The sequence below is a fragment of the Solea senegalensis genome, linkage group LG5 (assembly GCF_019176455.1).
Source record: "Solea senegalensis isolate Sse05_10M linkage group LG5, IFAPA_SoseM_1, whole genome shotgun sequence".
NCBI lineage: Eukaryota > Metazoa > Chordata > Actinopteri > Pleuronectiformes > Soleidae > Solea > Solea senegalensis.
In genome coordinates this window covers 14,400,096-14,423,533 of record NC_058025.1, presented here as the reverse complement: position 1 = coordinate 14,423,533, position 23,438 = coordinate 14,400,096, and the positions used below count along the sequence as shown (strand labels likewise).

At 40.8% G+C, this 23,438-nt stretch overlaps 1 protein-coding gene across 1 annotated transcript in view; it reads right to left on the bottom strand.

Annotated features, from left to right (window-relative positions):
* Positions 1-133: 133 nt before the first annotated feature.
* Positions 134-23,438, bottom strand: part of cspg4ba (chondroitin sulfate proteoglycan 4ba) — a 28,407-nt gene continuing 5,102 nt past the window's right edge. The window contains exons 2-10 of the mRNA XM_044025211.1: positions 22,992-23,155; positions 17,359-20,931; positions 16,427-16,900; positions 15,627-15,803; positions 11,915-12,113; positions 8,968-9,099; positions 4,762-4,934; positions 3,294-3,477; positions 134-2,290 (exon numbers count right to left, since the gene is read on the bottom strand). Coding sequence (XP_043881146.1) covers positions 234-2,290; positions 3,294-3,477; positions 4,762-4,934; positions 8,968-9,099; positions 11,915-12,113; positions 15,627-15,803; positions 16,427-16,900; positions 17,359-20,931; positions 22,992-23,155 — 7,133 coding nt within the window. The 3' untranslated portion in view covers positions 134-233. The remainder of the gene's footprint in view (positions 2,291-3,293; positions 3,478-4,761; positions 4,935-8,967; positions 9,100-11,914; positions 12,114-15,626; positions 15,804-16,426; positions 16,901-17,358; positions 20,932-22,991; positions 23,156-23,438) is intronic.

Below are 23,438 nucleotides of genomic sequence, written 5' to 3'. Positions count from 1 at the left end.
GGACTTCCACAGAACGACCGTCCAATCATGGACAAGATTATAGGACAAAAGGGGCAGAAGCACTCACTCATTGAACACTTTTTGACAATTCTACAGCCATAAAATCTAAATAAATCCAGACGGCTTGATTATCATGACGGTCATAAGAGGGTTAAGTACACAGCGACATTTTTAATGTTGTGTAATCAAAACCTGTAACAGTGAGCCTCCAAAACATATAGCTTGTTTAGTGATCACACCCAATACTGATTCTTCTGAAGAGTTGGCGTGGCGGTCCTAATAATTTGGGACGACGCTGCAGGGGAGCCATTGCTCCAAGAACTTAAGAACATGTCTGAATCAACGGTGTTATACCCTGAGCCGTGATTTGTAATCAATAATCGATCAAGAACAGGACTGCTGGGGCAGCTGGGGTTTAATGGCGTAATAGTCACCATGGGAACTGCTGTGCTCCTCTGGGTTTGGCCTTGATAGAAGTCACCATCTGGAGGACCGGGGAAAGGCGGCTCCTTTGGTGCAGCAGTGCTCATCTTCCTTTGCCTGTGATGCCGTAGATACACAACCAGGACTACAAAGATGATTACAAGCAGCAGCAGGGCCAGCAGTGGCAGGATCACCAAGAGTGGATTTGAGGTTTTCTGAGGGTAGGACTCTACACGTACTGGGGTGTTCCTTAAGGGGAAATCCTCTGCTCCACGTGTCGTTTTGCCAACAGTTGTACTGTAAATTGTTCTATTGGAGTTTCCCCAGCGGTTGCGTCCCTTGAACTTTTGCTGGTTTTTGCTTGGTTGTTGGGTGGACAGGAAAACTGTAGACAGGACTGGACCGGCAGTACCATTTCTGGAAGTGTGGATTGGCGTATGGGGGACCAATGATGTGGTCGGGACAGGACTTGTTGTGGTAGGAAAAAGTACTGGATCATATGGCAAAACTGTGAAGTGTAACTCCCCTTTAGCAGGTTGAATGTCATCAGCTCTCAGTAGAAACACCAGCGAGTCATTCAGCTCTTGAACTCCGGTCATGTTGGCGTTCAGCTCCAAGGAGACTTTCCCCTGTATCACGTCCTGAAAGGTGAAAGATTCAGCTGGTCCTGCTTTTGTGGACATTTTATGCTTCGTCTGAACCACCTTCCCGTACTTAGGATGGGCAATCATTTCAAAGACAGGGTCACTATTGCTGATAGTAGCTAGTTCAGTAGCATTAAGAAAACTAGTGCTGAGTTTGACAGGAATTCCATTGGGGATCCTCAAGTCTTTGCCCACCTGGACTAAAGGTGTGACGGTTATGTTGCACACTTGGTCAGTCAGATTTGCTTCCGAAGTAAAGGCAGTGAACTCAAAGCTGTCTTCCACAGAGGACAGGGAGATCATATGGTAGGACAACTTTCCGCTCTGTAGATCTTCCTGTTCGAACTGAGTAACCTCTTGGTTTTCCATTAGAATTTTGCCAAAGTTTGGAGGCCTCGTAATCTGGTAGTGAATCGAGATGTTCTTCCCATTGGTAGCAGCAGCGAGATTGTCCCGGGTCAGTAACACTGACGTCTTCCCTTGCTCTAGGGTCAATCCAGTGGAGTTGACCAGAGAAATGGTGATTTCTATCACTTCTAGGTTGAAGAGTTTATATATTGGTTTATGATGACCATCTGTGACACTAAAATAGAAAACCCCCGAGGCAGAACTTCCATCATGGATGAAATTGACGCTTCCGTTATTGATTTGGCCTTGAGTGAAGGCCACGATTGACTCGTTCAAACGTCCTTCCAGAGCGAGGTAACCATTGTTTGGTTTGCTGATCACAGAAAACTTAATATCATCAGGAGGATTGTCCAAGTCTTCAACTTTGAGATTCTCAGGCCCGAGGGCTACTGTGTCTCCCTGCACCACCATCAGCCTTGGAGCTTTGGTTTTTAGCAAAGGTGGCTGATCATTCACAGGTGTGACTGTGATATTAAAACCCTCCTCAACAAAATCATCGTCATCTTGAGGGCGCTGCGCTGTTTTGCCCTTGGGATTTAGCCACGCACTGAAGACAAACGAATCATGTGTCGTCTCCGAGTTGTCATGCTTGTAGGTGATTCCATATTTGTTTATAATGAACTGGGAAAAGTTTGGCTTCTCCTTGGTGAGGTTCCTTTCACCCACCACGATGACACCGTGCCGAGGCAGAGACGTTACCTGAAACCAGACCTCATAGGAGCTCCTCTGAGGCATCGGCAGCTTGGACATCAGGTTAGTAGCGTCAAGATTAGACTCATCAAGGATGACGCTGTCTCCTTCTGTTACCGTCGCACCTATTCCCAAAAAAAATACAAAGTAGTTGTGATACTGTTAATATCTTGGGGCCAGGTCATCCTTGTTGTGTTCTGCATTTACAGAGAGTGGCTTCACATTCCAATATGTGCGTTGTTGTGATACTGTTAACTAAAATGAGGGTTTGTGTCAGTTTAGTATTCTACATGTGTGCTCAATCTCACATTTCATTTTGGTAGTGCAAATTTCTCACCAGGAGTTTGCCTTTATTTGCATTTCCTTGTATTATTTAAGTGTGGATTGAGGCTCTAGTATACTTCTGGTGCGCACTGGGTCACGCAAAGACCGCGTTGGGTGTGTGTGAACAGCGCATGCACAAACTGAATTTCCAACTGGTAGCTGGAGTATAAACCCCGCTCACCAAGCAGAAAAAACATTTCGACAACAGAAGTAGTCGCCAAGGAGAGTGTCACCCGAGCCTTGACCCGGCGACCCTCGAACTAGCTGACATCCCCCCTGCCTGACGGGCCTTGCAGCTGTGAGCCACTCGAACCAGACGTGTCCAAGGGAGCTGTAGCATTGTTCTCTTCTTCTTTGGTAGGAATGCGTCCAGACTTGTACCACCACCCGATGGTGAAGTGGGATACTACAGGACCCTGGCGCGCAACTAAACCAGGGTTTGCGATATGTGATGCGCAATGCAGCGTGTGCTATGTGAGTGGAAGTATATCACAGTCTTTATTAAGGAGCAAGTTTCGATGGGCACCAACTTCTTTGTTGTCTCTTTTGACCTGTGCGCCACATACTGGTGTTGAGTGGTGAAACTGTTGTGAGAGGATGATGGAATGTAAGTCAGACGTACCCTAGCAGACCTCTGTGGACATGTGGACACAGAAAGTATGACCCAGCCCTTTGTAATAAATCAATAGAAACTAAAGCCAGTCTGGTCAATAAACCAATGCATCAGTGTGGCAGAGTGTGTTACGACGCTAATAACATATAGCTTAAATACTGTAGAGAAGCATAATGAATTCATGTTCATACCTGTGTTTGCAAGCAGGACTGTGCTGTGCTCAGGTCCAGTATTCTCGTAGGAAATGTCTATTTTGAAGATCTGATTGTCGAGAGAAGCAGGTGGTGATGCTACAGAGAATGTTATGGTGTCCATGGCTTCCCAGCCCACGGACTCAATGGGGGTTTGAATGTATAAGACCTCTTTCCGATCCACCTGAGGTACAGAAACACAATACAAATACATTTGTGCAACAGCAGCAGATTAGCAATTTCTTAAGTGCTTCAATCAACTGAAATAATCACATAATCACAGTATGTATAAGATTTTTTTTGTTTATTTAAATCTGCATTGCTCAGTAGAGTTGTTCCGATTCCGATACCAGTATCGGAAATGCCTCCGATACTGCTGAAAATGTGGGCATCGGTATCGGCGAGTACTGTAGTCCATGCACCGATCTGATACCACGTAATTTATTAGAGCTCCGTTAGCTCTGACACAGTTCTTCTTCGCCGCTCTTGAAACAGTTGCGCTGTGCTGTTTTAGAGGTGTGAAGAAGAACTGATCACCCGACACCTGTAGACAAGCTAACGTTAGCTCATCATGTCGGCCTTGTTAGCTGCGCTAGCTCCGTTAGCGCACATACAGTCAAACTGGAGCGGCCGTTTATTAAACGTAAAGAGCAGCGCTACAACTACCCAGCATACCTGTGTTTGTGAGCCTCAGTTTTTAAAGTTTAGCGTTACTTCAGAGACTCATTTTAACAATCTGGAGTCATGTAAAATGATGTCACGCTCGTCCTTTCCCGGTCAGTCGTCATGGAAACATGAAGCTCTGCGAGTGCTGCGGTGTTTGGACCAGAGTCAAAACAAACGTACAAGCTGAAAAACGAAATAACATATCACTGGTAAAAAAAAATGGTGTCCATTTGCTGTATTCGATCATGTTTTACAGAGGGTTTAACCTGAGCCAAACATTACCACCGATGATAATCATATCACAGTCATGCAGGCGTAGTATGATATATTTTCACACACTAGTATCACACACTGGTATCGGTATCGGTACTCTGTATCGGTACTCTGTATCGGCCGATACCCACAGCACAAGTATAGGAATCGGTATCGGGAGGTAAAAAATGGTATCGGAACATCTCTATTGCTCAGCATTAAATAAAGGGCATAAAGCATCAAACATGTCAGACAACTATGAGAATGTCCTACTTGCATAAAAGCCTTACATGTACCACTCAGCACACATATCTCAGTCAATATCTCACATAATGAGGAAGCAAAATATTTATTATTCAATTTATTATTCACACAGTGGAAACCTGGAAACTTCCCAGAGAATGCAAGATGTCTGATATTTAATCTTCCTCTGGTAGCTCTCATCTCCTGTTGTTGTTTTTTAATTTATTTTAAAACGCAGCTTTGGATCATATGCAGGAATTACAACCAATAGGTATGTTTTTAAAATAGGTGCCAAGTGGTCACTCACCATATCTTGTGTGAAAGTGGAGATGTCTACCGTTGAATTATCAGGCCGCTTCATCACCAGCCGCCCCAGTTTCGGATGCCGGATCACACTGTACACGATGGTGCGACTGGAGGTGTTGCTGATGTCGTTGGTCACCGCTTGTAAACTTTCATTTGTGATGAGTGCAGAAAAGCCTGCGGGAAAGACATGAGATTTATAGACAAAAGTCCTGAACAAACGTCTTGGATAATTGATCGTGAAACTGTGTCTGTCAAGACAAAAAAACAGAGAAGAGACATTTCACATCATTTGACTCGAACATACATATGGAATATTTAGGGCGAGAATCCTTTGATGCATACAATTTGAGATGCACTGCAGACATTATCCAAAATGCTCTGTGCTGTTACACATACAAGTTATACAAGAAATTAAAAAGTGGATCAGCAAACACGTCAGTCATCCAATAGGGGAAAACATATGCATGTTGTGTGCATGATAACAGGGCCTCACTAATGAGACATTATTTTCCTTGTGAGATGGATTAACTTGGATTCCCATAGTCCTGTTGCCAGTGTGAAGATTGTGTGACGGCTAAAAAAAAAGAAAAGAAAGAAAGATGGACAGCATCGATTGAAAGAGCGGTCAAAGCACAGTGAAATTCATCATATTCATTAAGTGCATGGTAGACGAGGGTTTCTTGTATATGTACATTTTACTGAGAGCAATGTATCTCACCGCTGCATGCTAAAATGTTTATTGGCCTAGAACTCAACTACCTGGTTGTGACAGGCCAGTGAGCACGGACACCTACAAACAGCTCACTCTAATGTGCCTCCACAGGTCGCAGACAGGGTCGATAAAGCAAAAGACAAGGCTGATAAAAACCTAATGGATTTATTTGATGAGGTGTGAATGGTCCATGGATGCAGCATTTGACCAGAGCAGGTAAAACTTTGACCTAGAACTGAAGGTTCCCACAACAACCTCTTCCACTTTAACCCTTAGAACTCAGCATTTCGGCTGCTTTTTTCCATTACTATATTTAAACATACAGAATATACAGAGGGTATAAGAATGTGCACTATAGCGCCTTATATCCTTTTTTCCAGCACAACCTAGACAATCTGATGGGAAAAAATTTTTATGACCAACTATATAAAACACACCTCAGCAAAAAGTATTAAAAATGTTTAAAATTGTATTTGATTTGTGAAATTTGGAAATACATTTTAACACTGACTTTAGAAATGTAGAAACTACAAATAATAAACTGAAACTTAGTACGCTCTGATTACAGTATACCTCCTGCAATTTATACATAACATACAGTTTTAACATTTTAAAACGTAATATATTTTATTGGCAGACATCAAATTTGAAGAGAAGATAAGCAAGCTTGCTTAACAGCAACTTGTGACCTAAGATACGATACGATACGATACGACAGTAGAGGCATCATCCTCTGAATAAAAGGTTATAAACATTGCCACCTGCATTGACAGGCCTCAGTTATTCGCACCACCGTGTAAAACATGAATGTGTAGTGAATGCACATACAGTATAGGGCCATCAGTACAGACAGGACTCCTCTGTGTGTACACACTGTCTGGGTTTATAGAGCAGAAGCAGATTCTCCACTGTGGTATCAGTCAACATAGGTTTAGGAGTTCGAGAAGAACGTGAGTGTAAGCACACCCTGGGCCTACATGAATATGTGCATCTCATTCATTAACTGTTTGCTTACCTTTCAAACAGCCGACAGTAAGATCTGCATCTTTACAGTTTCATACAGCTGCTGGGCTCACGGTGCCACAGCACTCGCTGTTTTCCCCACTGGATCTACACCCATCTAAAAACATGGCCTGTATCCATCCAAGCAATCCAACAGATTTGTGAATCTGTTCGTTATTTTGAGACATTACACTGTCTTTATAGTTATATTTTAGCCAAGCAACATTATACAAGAAAATAAGGTGTATTTGAAACTGCAGTGCCTCCATTTTTACTAAAATGGAGGCACTCTGGTGGGGCCTCAAACTCAAAAGACATGAGGGCCAGTGAACTTCTAGGCTGGTCAGGAGGGGTTTGAGTGTTTGTTTTTATATATAGTTCACCATAAAAGGGCCAGAAAAAGTGCTTTTGCCCATTTTTCCAGAATAACTCTCAATATCTGGCAGTTACTTACAATGTTAAAATGTACAAAATTAAAAGTTAAAATACTGTTTAAAATGAAGAAAGACTTTCAAAGTTTCGGTAACACTTTAGATTAGGGAACACATATTCACTATTAACTAGGTGCTCACTAACATGCATAAACAGCACACGAGCCCTTCATTAATAATTATTAAGCAAGTATTAGCACCTTATTCTACCTCTATTACAACATGTATTAAGATTTTTCCTGATTAAGGTGTTAATACATGCTTAATAATTACTAATAAAGGTCTGGTATGCTACTTATACATGTTAGTAAGCACCTAGTTAATGGTGAATATGTGTCCCCCAATCTAAAGTGTTACCAAAGTTTCATATCGAAAAAGAAAACACTGTAGTTGTACATGAACACCAGATTTTGCAGTACAAACAGTATAAAACATATTTAAAATAACATTTGTGTGAGTCTCAATGTACAAAAACAGGCAAAAAAATGGAAACTATGGAGTTTTCCAGCTCTCTCCTCTCTGGTGACAAAGATGCTGATTTGCCAGCTTCCTGCAACAGCGAAGTGAAATTACTGTAATAACCACAACTTGTCAGCTTTCAGAATGGGTTGGAATTTTTCCGAAAGCACAAACCGCTGCGTAATTATGGTATTGTAAATGCGCAAATGTGTCGTCTACAATACGTTCGGTATTAAACGGTTAAGCCTCGCCACACAACTCTCTCTTTCTTTAGATGCAAACTGCATGCTAAAACAACTAAAAGCACAAAAAGAGGCCATGAATTTTCAGAAGTAAAGTCCTTTGCTTAAAAAGATGAAAGATGCAGCATACAAATGATGTTACATCATCTCTTTGGCAAAACAATAACATCAACAACTACAACAAAATCCTGAAAGGTTATGAAGTGTAACTTTAAGAAGAGCCTGAATGAACACAGGTTTCCTCAATGTGGCATATGCAACCATTTAGTGAGGAGCGCACGCAGAACACACACAGACGTTTGAGGATTTTGCAAGGAAGCAGAAAAACATTCATCTCCCCTCCACAGTGTCCACCCCTCACCCCCATCAGATCCCTTCATTGTCAGATAAAGCCGCCCCCCCCTCTCCCTGCCCTGCCTGGCACAAAGCACAAACAGCGCTGCCTCAGACAGACAGTGGCACAGCTTTTCAAGTCCACTCTCACCCTGTGGCTGGGAAGCTCAGCAGAGCATGCCAGTTGGCAATTTGCTGTCCACACAATATCCTTTCCCACTAAGACACAGACCAGACAACTGCAAGAAAAAGCCTGTGATGTGTTTGCAGATACAGACCACAGCCAGGCTATTCTTAAATTCCTCGGTGTTAAGTAGCATGCAGTACATCCTAAACATCACCAGTCTGGTATTCAGGTAATGGAATGAGTTGGATGATGGAAAAGGAATTGAGGAATTCCAGGCAGAGGAAGTAGTGCTTGAATATTCACTACATAAAAGGTGTCTTGGACACACAAACACACTAAAACTGAGAAAAACACATTTCTCGCTTAAGGTTAATAATAGATCCTTTTAACAAGGGTTTCTGTCAGTTGGTGAGTGAGATACAACAAAATCTGCTGCGGTTTCACCTACTTTGAGGAAGCAGTTTATAGTTTCAGAGTTATTTTGGCAGCCTGACACAGTGTTAGTGTGTGACAATACTGCTGTATATATAATACTTACTGAAAGACCAAATGTGTGTTAATATGCAACCGAAAATAGTCCCCCAATTACTTGTTTGTTACAGTTTGAATAACATAGTTAAAATAAAATAAAAAAATACAGTTATAATACATTTTAGGAGATGACAAACTCAAAACAAAAAAAGTCTTTTGTTTTGGAGCTGGATAGGGAGAACAGAACGGGGACATGTGGCTGGATATTTCTTTTCAGTGTAAGTTGTTATTTTTAGAATAACTCCAGGCTTATGCTTCAAAGACATATGCTGCTTTTCCACAAGCAAAATAACCGTGCCGTGCCGAGGCAAGGCGAGCTTAGTCCAGTCACGCTGGGACCATGTAGTGGAAAAGTGCCATTATGATTTACCTGGAAACACCTTGAGTGGACGGTTTCTCTCTAGATTGAGTACTAAGGCTCTGGCCGTGATGCTGAAGATCTGCCTGGGGGTGAAATTCACACCATCATTGACTTGAAAGTTGAATCCTCCAGACATGGCACCTGAAAAACAGACAAAACACAAGAAACAGAGAAGGAAATTAACAAATAAAACTGTCATGAGGTCAGCTGCAACCGTATTTTGCACGGACTAAAAACAAATACATGAGAATCTCTTTGTTTATACTTCATCGTGAGCGAATGAACAAATCAGCTGCGTCTATTTTCTACAGAATAAAAGTAACTGATCAGCAGTCCTGATAATGGTCCCGAGAAAAACTGCAAAGCAAGCTCAACATTATTATTCTAAGTCAATAAGTGACTACTCATTTAAAATCATCTGTCTACCTCTGTGTAGACGTGTGTGTACATTGAAAGAAAGGAAAACGCTTCAGCAAAAAGGTTTGGGTGTAAACCTTTCATACCATTATTACAACAGTGTCAGTTGTGCAAGTACAGGCAATGAGAGCAGATATGAATCAGAGGAGTCAGCGAAAAAATGACCTGAGACCGTTGACAGATCTTATCTACAATTTTATAGAGTTTCAGGTAATATCACTCCCAACCTGGCTTCCAGTCAGTCTTGACTAGGACTGGGTTTAAAAGGAGAAATAAATGTGGTTCATATCTAACTTTATCTGCACCATCAAATCACAAGACTTTTAAGATAAGTCTTTTAAAGACACTTTGACTCAGTGATACTCTTGCATGAGAAGCTGCTCCACCAGAGGCTCTAGACAGTGTAAAGTCAGATGAAGTATTAAGATGGTGAAGAGCTGGACAAAAGCCCTTCCACCCATTATCTCAACTGCTGATCCTCCGAGTGTCACCGAGGGAGCTGGAGCCAATAACAGCTGACGTTTGGAGGGTAGTTGGAATCCAACTTGTGTCGATCACACTTAAGTACAAACTAAAGTACAATGTAAAGTATATATATATATATATATACACATATTATACATATATATATACATATTATATATATATATATATATATATAAAAATAAAAAATCAACATCTGGACAAACTCATAAGGAGGTAAAAACAGGGAGGAGGGGAGGAGGAACACATCAAAACATGGGTCAGGAAGGTTTTAGGATGTATAATATATAATATAAATAATAAAGTACAACTACTAAATGAACTGCCGGTTCAAAGCTATTTGATGACGACACACCCAAGATACCAGACCTCTAGGGGCGCCTACTTTAAAAATTTATAATTCCTGCATACGACCCACATTTACGTTTGTTGGAGAATATTTCTAAGTTTCATCATCTGCCCATTTCCTATGCAAACAAATTTGAAATTAGAGTTGTGGTCGCTGCCTGTAGCACAATGTAACATGTAACACTAGACTGATGTGAACCCTCTTTTTAGTATGAATGGAACCGCGTACATGTAAATGCATGTGACCTGGCCCTCAGAGGCAAGTCAGTGTCTCTAGTTTACCTTAAGCCCAATTTGCCTGTCTTTGGACTGAGGGAGGAAAAACCAGTATATATGATATGCACCAAGGCACCAAGTTTTTTGCTTAAAGTTAATGAAAAGACCCAACATATAGCTTTCATGACATAGAGTATTTCCCTCTGGTTCTTTCTCAATCTCTTTGGATACACAGTGTGTATTTGTTGTGTATTCCAGTCTCTGATTTGCATGCATGCATGCACGCACGCACGCGCAGCCGCGCACGCGCACGCACGCACTAAAATCAGGTGATTAGTCTCGTCTGAAAGTTACAATATGCAACATTTGCAGTACAGCATTTCTGTTTAAATTTCTCTGCCCGATTCTGGAAGTTTAACTCTTTCTTGAAGCCATACACTACTCACAGTGTTTCTGTCGGCTCAACATACTGACACAGACACAGGAGAGGTTCAGTGTGCGGAGTGCGAATGAAAGAGGCACCATTCAATGGTCGGTGACCCATAAAAATTATTTTAAAGCTGTTATTTTAAGTAAGTGTTGCTTAAAAAAGCTCAGCATGTAAGATTCAGATTCACACTAGTGTTTTTAATGTCTAATCCCCTGCAACACCAAATTTATTGTGTTTTCTTTACCTTAAATCTTTAGTTTTTATTTTACATTTAATGTGAAAATCCCCCAACACTTTATTTAAAATCCCACTAAACAAACTAAACACTGGCTTTTTTCTGACTCAAGGTCACTGTAGGTTCTCCTCCACACATGAGAGGAAGGAAGAAGAAGAAAGTCTCTGTAAGATGCCACTACATATTACACACTGCTCCTTTAATACATGTTCATTATGAACGTTTCAAGTCATGTGAGGTCTAATGGCAATTCAGAACTTGATAGTTTTGCTGTAGACAGACATGAACAGGGCAAACCAAAGGAATCGTCAACAACAGCAGCATCTAGTGGATAAAAAAGGAACAATAATAATATATTTACTTTAAAAACACAGGTAAATTACATTTGGCAATAAATCTGTATCATGCTTGGCTATTTTTAAGTTGTTTAAGCCTGTTCTAGTAATGAACACATATACCGGCTGCTTAGTTAAGTCAAACATTCTTGTGGAAGCCCGGCATCATTTATATTGCATTTTTTAAATATAAATCTTGAAAATAGCTGAGGAATGTTACATTTTTACAACATCACTTTTACAGTTTTTTTTGTGTCTGTTTAACTACTTATTACTACTTATTTTACAAAGTGTAACAGCTTATTCTCCTGCTGCACCAGTTTCTCTTGTGTTTTATTTTGAGCTGGTTGTAGAAAACTCAAGTTCTTTCTCTCTCTCTAGGGGTCACCATAGCAGATAATCTGCATATTTTATATGGCAGAGATTTTTACAGCGAATGCCCTGATGTAACTCTCCCATTAATCCAGTTGTTGAGAGACAAACACAGTTTACCTTTGTGCACAAACAGCAGTTGTCCTTGGTCTATGTGTGCCTGGGTGAAGTTGAGCACGGCCTTCATGGGGGCACTCTTCAGTGCCAGGTGTCCATTGCTCGGTGGGGTCACCATGAAGTGGACCTCCTCTAGTGGACTGTCCAGGTCCTGCACTTTCAGATCCTCTGGTCTGATCTCTGTTACGGAGGACACCCAAACCTGGATAGATGGATGTGGGAAACAGGTGTCACCGGCATGATACTGCGCATGAACAGATCTCCAGGTGATGTTTTGTTTGATGTGACTCATGATGAAAGTTTTAAGAGTATTCTATACTGAAAAGTGAAGAATGGTGTGAAAGACACAATACCTCCTACATTGATGGTAAAAATCTGCTCCAACGTAAGTCTGGATGATACAAGAGTTCATTTATCATTATGTATATTTTATTCAGTATCTATAATAAAGCACCTCAGGAGCAGCAATTTTAGCACCTACTGTCTGCTGCAAAGATATAATACAGAAGAAAAGCACATAAAAGACCAACAGAAAGAGCTGATCTGTCCTTGAGGTTATTTAAGATTCAATGAAATGATGAATAAATGTTCATATTTAGTTTGGTTGGAGGACATGGACCACAGCATTTTCTTGTGACCCATACAAACTCCAGAAGACTACAGAGAGTCGGTAATATTCATTTATTTTAGTAGGTGACACGAGGAGCCACAAGATAAGAAGCATTTGACATGCAGGGGGGAGACGTGAGGTCTCACCATTCACTCACACAAACTTCACAGTATTTTTACTCACAGCTTCTCACTACGGCTCTGTGAAAACGAAAGTGAGAAATGTCTCTGGTGCAGAACTGCACTTCACAGAGGGAAGAGAAGTGAGTACAACTAAATACTTGGTCCAAACTAATACAAAACAACAGGCCATGACTTGGCTCTCAAATTCAGCCCCCTAGTGTCTGTGGTGGAAATTCTTCCTTGCTAATTTTGATAAAGATAAAGATGTGGAAATTGAACCATTACAGCAGCATAGACAAGGCTTTGGAAATTAAAGGTATTGTATCTAATATCTAAATGCACAAAATATAATCTAAATGAAGACTAAGAAGAAGAATTTAACTGTCCAAGTTAGTCTTACAATAAGATAATAATAAAAGGTGCATTATAAAAACACAGTGAAAACAGTATGAAGACTGGTTATTATTAGGGCAGACCGTTCCATGCAGTCCAAATTAAATTATTGGTCATGTTAATTACAGTATTGGGTATTGGCTATAAACACTAGCTTTATTTATTGATAGATAAGAGGATTTAAGTGTTTCAGAAACAAATGATGAACTCTAGCTTCAACAGTACCTGCAGCTACCGTACTCTTGGGCCACTTTTTCAATTATCACCTCCAAGGCACGCCGCATCAGTCCCACACCATCTCTGCCCACATGAACACTTGCCACAAATGTGAGCATGAGTATTATTCAAAGCGGGAAATGATTACACTTCCAAGAACACTGAGGAAGTCACAGCAGGATCGGTCTGACAATCAGCATCAGCGTGATTTCCCCAGACTCAAAGGAGGGACACATGCCATCAATTTGCACCAACAGCCCTTTAGAATGAAAATCAATCTCTCAGACGTGACAGGGTGCTCGTCTGCTCAGCTTTAGTGACGGAGACAGTTCAGTTTAAATAAAACAAACATCACCACACTTACTGTACATCTTTGATCTACTATCTAATACTATCTAATACTGTGTTAAGGTATATTTCCTGAGCTGATTGATGGCCCTTTTCTCTCATGTAGCTTCACCTAAAGCCTCCCTCTTGTTGTCTGGTCATGAAAGATAAAGACTCGTGACAAACTGAAAATGTGAGCATATTACTCACAGCTTAATGACAAATATTTGTCAGTCCTGCTCTCAGTTTGTTGGTGTAATGGTAAGATTATTTTAAATAATAATAAAAAAAAACAGATTGTAATTCTTGTGTGTTGTTTATTTTACTGTATTGTGCCATAAAATGTATGATTTGCATAGTTAAGACAAACATTCTTTTTGTGTAATTAAAGGGCTTCTTCTTCAGCTTGTGTTAAGCTTAGACAGCATGTAACAATAATCCTTATGACACTCACAAATAGAATCTGATGAACACTTATATTATTAACTCACGGCTGTTTTAATAAGAAAACACACAAACAAAACTGTCATTGTAAGAACTTCCTTCCTTGTAAGAAAACCCTCCACACCCTAAGTACCAGCATGATGTGCAGTAGCAGAGAGCCACCTTGTGGACACTGAGAATACAGAAAACCTGACCTTCCATGTAACATGGAACGACATTCAATAATGAGATATGGTCACATTTGGAAACAACCTAAAATTCTGAATTCAAAAACCAAACATTTCAAATATTTTGTTTGTGTTTCTGAATGTTACTTTCACGTCCTTCACTGCAGTAAATTGCAGACGCTCGTCAAATCTGCACGACTCAAAAAGGAATTTGAGGCATTTGGGGCAAAGCAACGCACAACAATAGAGGCTCATAGTTCAGCCCCTCTTTCCACCTGGACTTCTCCCAACTCGAGCCGACCAAAGCTGATAGACTGCAACTCAGAACTGCTGAGTGAACATAATACACATGACAACAGTGGTATAATTTACTGTTCACATACACTTCACTTGTGACAATGTATAAAAGCAAAAATGCCTCTCACGATTGGGGCGGTAAAAGCATTTTTAGGATTTAGGAGCTGTGATGCCGTGCAATCAGAATTGAATTAAGGTCATACAGTCACAGTGTATCCTATTTACAGGCTATGCCATTATGCCATTCAACACTATGATGCTCTGGAATGGATTGAATCCATCACCACATTCCCAGCAAAAAGATCATAGGTTTGTTTAATTCCTGAGTGTCTTTGTTATTCTAATTCAGGGGTGTCAAACATACGGCCCGGGGGCCAGAACCGGCCCGCCAGAGGGTCCAATCCGGCCCACAGGATGAATTTGTTAAAATTTCACACTAATCTAAACGTAATGTCAAATGCTCCAGACACCCGTGACTAAATGTTTGTGCCTTTATAGATCCAATGTGCTGTGTAAATAGTAAATTTAGGCATGATATTGTTGAAATTGCACTTATATTTCTCAAGATATTTCATGTTTTGTAAAATTATCCTTCATTAAATGTAAAACAAAGGAGAGAAAACGAAGGAGTTCTTGTTGTTCAAAGGTTATTATTCTATTATTTTGCTATTTTTACTGGTCCGGCCCCCTTGAGATCAAATTGTGCTGTATGTGGCCCCTGAACAAAAATGATTTTGACACCCCTGTTATAATTCAACATACAAAGCAAAGCCAACAATCATTTTAATCTCTTTCCTTTTCAAAACACTTATTTCCAGTCAACGCAGACTAAAATATACAATAGCAACTCACTTAAAAGCAGCAGCATATTTTAGTGGTACAATAATTAGTTCTAAATTTGACATGTCAACACGACACATGTTGCAGGCACTTTCGATACACACTGTAAGGATGTGTGGTCTGTGCTGCCTGCCACCCTGGACCCTCCTACACATAGCAAACATACTTTCCCTCATGCAGCCAGCCAGCTATGGCAACTGGCAAGAATGTCCACATGAAAAGCATCTGACAGTAAGCTATGGTGCCACACGGTGCAAAAAAAAAGTCAAGAGTTTAAATATAGAGCAGTGCAGACTCACCCTGAGGACCCTGTTGGCTGTAATAACAGGAGGCTCGTCATTGACAGCTGTAACCTGGATGTACACGGTCTGTGCTGCACTCTGCTTCCTCAGACCTGAGTCATTGGCCACCACAGTGAAGTTGTCAGCCAAGGTTTCACTGCTGTCGTGGACGTAGTAAATAAATTCATGTTCCACCTGGTGGGAGATCATTGAAAGATGTATTCAAAATGCAGGAGAACAAAACACATGTCAGTCGCTATATTCCCACATACTTTTGTGTAGAGACACGATGTGGTGTAACACACAGAGTTAAAAACAAAACACATTCCTGCTTTGTTAAATTTCTGAAATTAAAAAGGGAATAGCATAACAATAATCAAGGCCATGAGATTCTGGATGATTTAGGGTAAAACATAAAATGCAGTGTGACATTTAGAAGGGATTGTTGGCAGAAATTCAATATACTACGTGTATGAGTGTAAGACTATGGCTTTCCTTAACTTAGAATAAGCCTTTATATGTACTTTAAGTGAGGGTCTTGCTTTACAGGGGTTGCCATCAGACAAGCAGAAGAAAGACAAAGAAGAAAAAAGATTGTTTCTGGTATTTAAAGGTACTGTAGTAGCTTTTAAAACGACACAAACCTTTTTTTAAAGGATTACATTTATAATAAAACAATGTGTAAATGGCATAAACATCATAAAACCTATAGAGAATATGATCTTGTATGATTTTATTGCTTCACCAAATCAAATTATTTATCCATCAATAAAAACAATTTCAAAGCAGTTTTAAGTGTGTCTGAAAGGATGTCTCACCTGCCTCCTGGTGAAAGAGGTTATAGACACACCAGAATGTCTCGAGTGTTCAATGCGACCGTGCTGTGGGGGCTCGGACAACGTATACAGGAAGTTGATTCCTGAAAAGTGCTGGTTGGTGACTCGTAGCACATCCTCCGTCAGTGCCTTGGAGGCGCCCTCATTCAGTGTGAAATTTGAGACCTGAAGTGGTATGAGACGTGGAATGATGTCAACAGACATCCTAATGTTGCCGACATCAGTGACCCCGTTGGTAGCATCAAGGATAAAGGTGTCGTTGACTTTGTTGGGCTCCTCCTGCATGTACTGAATGTTCCCTCTGTTAATGTCCTCTTGGTTAAATGTCTTCACGGGAGAATGTTTGGTTCCGACGTAGTGATTCTCCGCTTTAACAAATCGCCGCAGAAAACCATAAGAGGGGGCTACCTTGACTGTGAATACAATCTCAGATGGCAGGTTGTCCTCGTGGGTGACCTACAAACAAACAAAAACATTGACAGTGGTTAAATTTTGAATATTCCCTGTGTCACCAAAGTGAAGTTTTCATTTTACTCAAAATGCAACAAGGCATCACTGCAAAATGAAAATAAAATCTGGTCGACTCAATTTTTTACCTTTCAGCAGACATAAAACACAGGACAGTATAACAATAACGTAGGTTTATAGTGTTAATAAAATATATTTTACCACCTGTTACCAAAACAGGATACCTGAAACATTTTTAATGAAACATGACGCTGAAATAAGCATATAATTATATGGTGCATATCATAAGTATACTTCTTATTATATCATTATACTGGTTTAAAACGAGTTAGATGTAATGCTAATAGAAAATAAGCACAAACTTGACTGGGTTACAGTGATAAGAGAAAGATCTGAAACAAAAATTGCATTAACATTTCTCACACAACAACACTCTTGAAACTCACCTCAAGTTTACTTTCATCAATCCTCACCGGTTTTCCCTCTTCTACCAGTAAGGGGTTGTGATGCAACACAATGGGTGGCCTCTGATGACTTTCCAGGTAAACCTTCACATTGATCATCACCCTAAGCTGCAAACCTTTAGCCTTCGCTGTTAAGTTGAAATAGTCTGCCAGATGCTTGCTGTCGTTGTGTCGATAGGAGATTAGTCCGTTCTTTAAGTCAGACTGTGTGAACAGCTTCATTTTTGTGTCACTGAGATAAAGACCTCCATACTTTGGAGCCTCATCCAACTTGAAAACGACCTCTTGGTCATCTCTAATGTCCAGATTTGATATGACACTAAAATTACTGGTGGACAGGGTGACAGACTGGCCCTTCTGAACCAGTAAACCAGTGTTGTTTTCAGCCTTTAAGAAAGGGTCATGTGCACTGATGTCCAAAAGGCTCGATACAAAATGTTTTCCATCCGAAACAAAGAGAACAAATCTGCCAGTGCTCACACCTTTATGGATGAACAACACCCGCTTTTCTTCCAGATCCTGCTGTCGAAACTGGAACAGGCGATGGGTTGTATCATTAACCAGAACTAGGTCTCCCAGTGGGATTCCACGGCGAGTGTAAATCAACTCTCTATCATCAAAATCCGAGTCTTCATCATGATAAAGCAAATCCTCTGCAGTGAGTAACCTTTGTCCATCACGCACAACATGAAAAACTTTATCAATAACACGCACAGGCTTATGATCGTTGACTAGCTTAATAGATATGTTAAACATCCCTTCTTTAGAACCAATGTCATCCTCTGCAATGGAAGATTTGAAGCCTTGGGTTATGGAGGCAATGAAAGTAAAGTCATCTTGAGTTGTTTCACTATCATCATGTACATACATTATCCTTTCCTCTAATATGTCCTGATTACTAAAGGTTAAGATGTTGTCATAGCTAGCATTGGAATTCGACTGGCTGATTCGGGCAAGCTTTCCATGACTGGGGCCGTTTATGACTGTGTAATACAAATCTTTTGTGCTAAGAGTTTCTGCAAACAAATGCTCTTTTGTGATAAGCTTACTTTCTCCCTCCAGAAGTGAGAGTCCATCATTTCTCATAAACACGCTGTTGACATCGGCTTTAATGGAAAACTGGAAATCATAGTTTTGAGACTGAGCGTGTTTGGAAACCAGCTGAAATTTGAACCTGTCACTTGTATCTTCGAAAGGCCTATCAACTAGCTCGTAATGAAGTTTCAGATTGGTAACATCCCTTTGGCTAAAAGTTGAGTTCTTACTCAAGGCTGTGGTGTCAAGCAGGAGCTTCCCTTTCTTTGGGGTGGTGAGAACCCGAAAATAAAGGTCATCCTCTGAGAGGACCACACCCTCCGCTGTGGCAAAAATATGCTCAGAGTCCAGCGTTACTTTTCTAACTTTATCCAAGTCTATCATAATATTCTTCACTAGATGGTACTTCACCCATTTCACAGAAATTGAAAAGAGTATTTCAGTGGCTGCCCTTGCGGCCACATTAACTTTGCACTTGAAGTAATCAGTGGCATTAGATGTCTGGATATCTTGAAAAGTGCTAACATACCTCAGGCGTTCTTTTTCTAACAGCCTTTGGGAAAATGAGTCAGTAGGTCTCCATTCACCACTTGAGTGAAGCCTTTGAAGTTCTCCATACTGAGGGGGTTCAATGATATCATAACGGATGTCAACCATTTGTTTCACAGCATTGGTTTGCACTCCTAGATGCTTTGAACTAATTATAACTGCATCTCCTTGAATAACCTCAAGACCTGTATTGTTGGCAATCTTATACTCCAGTGCTACAGCCATGACCCTTAGAACCACAGTGTTGCTGACCCTTTCCCCATCGCTAACTCTGAGAACTATCCTTGAGTTTCTAACTCCTGTGTGAACATAGCACACCCTGAGATCCTCCAGGTCTGAATATGAGAATGAGGTCACTGCTTTGCCAGGCTTGTTTTCCATTTCCAAATATCCTGCGTCGGCATTCAGGTTCCCAAGTACAGAGAAGACAAGGTCGTCATAGCTGCTATCAATGTCTGTTGCCTTCAGAACATCTGTGGTGAGGCGTTTCTTTGAGTTCTCCAACAGGACAAAGAGGTTTCCTTCAGGGAGACTCAACTCAGGTGCATCATTGGTTGGTGTCACAGTAATGTTATAACGGTGCAATTTGTTGTCCTTCAGATAATCAGGAACTTGCTTTCTACTGCTAGAATAAATAGAAAACATAAAAAAATCATCCTGTTCCTCTGAGCCTCCATGGATATACATCACTCGTCCGTGCCAAAGGTCCAACATGCTGAAAGTGTTCTCCTCCTGGTCTGGATCCACATCAAGCCTCATCTGTCCACGAATTGGTTGCTCTACGATTCGAAACATAATCTGAGACTGCCGAATGCCAAGCTTCTTGAAGTCCAGGAGTATCTTAATGTGTTTGGCATCAAGAGACGCCCGACCACCTTCCTGCACCACAAGGTTCCTGAGCTGAACAAAATTGGAGCCATACCTGCTGTCCAAACCCCTTGCGAGGGTAGACATGTGAAATGACGGTGTCGGTGTCACCAAGTGAAGAAGGGGTCCTGGAGCCCCTGTTGGACTCACTGTGGTTGATGGTTCTGGTTCTTTCTCTGGCTCACAACCTACTGAGATATCCTTGGTGACCAAAGCATTAGAAAGACCTATCTTCATTCCACTAACCACAATGTTCTTCAAACAACCTTTGAAGGAACCTCCTCTAACACGCTTTCCAGACACAGACACAAGTCCAACTTTTCTGGCTTCTGATCTGGTGCTGTCATCTATACCTCCAATAAAAAGATAACCTTTGAGCTGAATCCCTTTTGAACGAAAGTTGATGCTACTTTTTACCATCTCTCCATCAACAGTTAGGTCAAGGCTTTTGGAACTGAAATGCAACTTGATAGAATGCCATTTCTTGTCATTGATGAAGGTGAGAGAACGAAGTTCAATTTTGGTTCCAGCTTTTCCAACAATGGCCACAGGCAAACCTTCCTGAATCTCCAAAGCCACAAAGTCCCCCTCTCTGGCTGAACTGTACAACATAATCCCCTCTTTGGCTGATGTGTGCACAACACACTCAAATACTGCTTCTTGTTGGGTATTCCAGGATGGAAGAGAAATGTAAGCCCTAGAGCTGAAGAAGCTGATAGGGTCCTCTTCAGTGGCAAAGAATTGGGGACTGCAACCTAAAGATACCTCGTGGACATTCTTAAATCCAGCATATGGCCTCAGTGATGACAGCAAGTCATGCTCATTGAAGACCACATCCTCCATGCAGCCTCGGAAGCCAATCAGGTCTCTGGGAAGATAAGGTCTGTCGAGGCCCCCTGAACCTCCAACATAGAGACCATCCAAGATGTTGAGATTATGTTGGGAGCCTGGCATCTTTACCCTCGTGTGAGAGTTCTTGTCTACAGTCAGGGTGATGTTGCGCTGCACCTGGTGGACCTCCACAGAGTGCCAGGCCAGATCGTTGAGCTGGGTTCCTTGGTCAGACTGTAACACTTGCTCCCCAGATCCAAGGTCCAGTTTCAGCTAAAATTAGAACCAAAACACCTCAATTAAAAATATGATATAATATAAAAATTAGAGGTAAATGTACACATAGAAGCAATTAGACTTCAATTGCAGTTTATTCATTTACCAGTATCACCATACTACCTGTTTGAATTTTCCCATAATAAATGTGATTGTTACTGTATTTTTGTCAGCCACACAGAGGCATGGCTCTAAGAAGTGGCAGCTTTAGGTCTGCTAATCAAATAACTGGATGTATGCCACTGATATCTTTCCTTCTAGAACACTGAATTCATTTTCACAAAAATATCTCAATTAACAATTTCAGAGTGTCTTTAAATTTTGTACATACAGTATGTTTCTTTGCACAGACGATAAAGTCCAATGAATAGTAGACATACATTAGCAGTTTGTTTAAACCAATGGTACAGCCTCACAGAGCTACTGCCATGGCTGCAGACTTTCAAAAGAAAGCGTGGACCTGTTAAGTATGTTTACAAAAGACTGTATTGTAGAAAATGTTTCACTGCAGCGTAACAATAGTTATACAGGATGCAGATTCTACAAAGATTTCAGGTGAAATCAGTTGAAATTATTGTCTAAAAACATCTAAGAAGAAAATTATTAACTGTAGACACAACTGACATCTGTAAAGGAAAGACAGCACTTATGCATTCCATTAAGTCACCTATTGTTACAACAGTGGGTCTTGTCAGTAATTTAAAGCAGGAAGAGAACTATTATCTCTGAGCCTTCAGTTATGCCCAGAGAGCATCATGTCACCATCTCAAAACAATGCTGCATTTAGATGACATGCTTGTCATGGCTTGCTGCCGAGTCCCTGCTATTCATTCAAAGCTTTTCACAGAGCAACGCTGATCTGTGACTCACACAGAACGAGACCCCAAGCCCGAGGAAAATTTGTGTGGGTGAACAAAAAGAAAGCCATGTTTGGTGACCTGTGGCAGTTCAAGTAACAGGGGCAAACGTTTCAGTCCTTGTGCTCACCAAATATGACAATGCTACACAGTTGTCAGTTTGATTAAAACCCCGTTCTCTAATACAAACAGAAAAAAGGATTTCCCAAGCCTCTCGAACAAAAGCTACATTATAATGCACACATTCAGACTTTCAGAATTTTTCTGCATAATATTTTTCCTATGAAGATCATCCAGCAAGACATAGGTTTGTGGCTATTTTTTTTAGCCCGCAACATACATTAAATCCTAGTGCTCTCGGAGTTAAGTTTTGAAATTAAGTCAAAAGCAAATCTCCAGGACGTAAATTGCATGTAATTTTTATTTCTGCATTCACAGCTATAAACATGGTGGAAATATGGACATTGGACTATGTATCATATCGACAGATTCTTGACAGATGGATACTGATAATACATTTAGTTCCATTCAAAATGTGTCTGACAGCAACTAAAAGGCTGACAAGTAAGTAATCTGGAAACACGCCGATAATGATTTAGTTCATATTGTAATTTTGCTCATCTGATTTTCTTTGCTTCAGGTCATAGATTGTGTTTCTTTTGGTTTTAGGTAATTTTTTTATTACTTTTTTAAGATTTGGTTCATTGGTTTAAACACTTTTTTTCCTTCTTCTACTACTGCTAGGATAAATTAGGCAATTTAATGTCACCACCTTGGACAGTGCAAAACTGCATTTTAAACATTTGTTGAAACTTAATTAAGTTATCATTTTATGACTTATTAAAAAAATAAAAACAATAGAAGGTTATCATTTGACAGGCTTTGTTATTTCCTAGTTGCCACTGTAACATGAAGTGGCTTTATGGAGTCAACACTCACACCATCACCTCCACCACAGCTCACACCATGCAGACTTGTCTGCTTGAGTTACTGTGCTGAGAGACTGACACTGTCAGCTGCGATGGAACTATCGCTCAAGGTGGTCCAGGTTTGTGTGTCTACTGTGAGCACGTATCAGGTCGAGCACACAGATCTGCATCAGCGGCTTGCACGTTCATGTGCAGTGCGTGCACGTGTGCATTCATGTACGCTGTTGCTGAGACACATATGCTTATGTGCTGGGGCCATGGATGTACCCACCTGGAGGCAACCGGCATGGAGCTCTAGTAGGAGGTGGTGGGTCTGGCTGGCAGCAAGAAACAACAGACCATTGGTGCTGGACGTTCGGAAGCGAACGCGTAGTGTGTTATGGTTGGACGACTCAGATGCCTTGAGCTGAACAAAGCCATCCCCATAGAAGGAAGCTGCAAAAAGAGACATAAGAGAGAGATGGGGGGTTTATAATACAAAGAGAGAACTACAGGGAAAGTCATATGGTCTAATGTGGTGTTCACAGCCTTTTTAAGGGTTGTTAAATCATCTTTTTGCATCATAGTCATTCAAATCAAGTGAAGAATGTGGAAGCATTGGAACATAAACTTCAGCAGTGGTGACAACTGTAAACACAGAGCAAGTCAAGTCAAGCATTGTGGTCTTAATAAAGCCATCATTTGACATTTAGATAAAAAACCCAGGCTAATTATCATC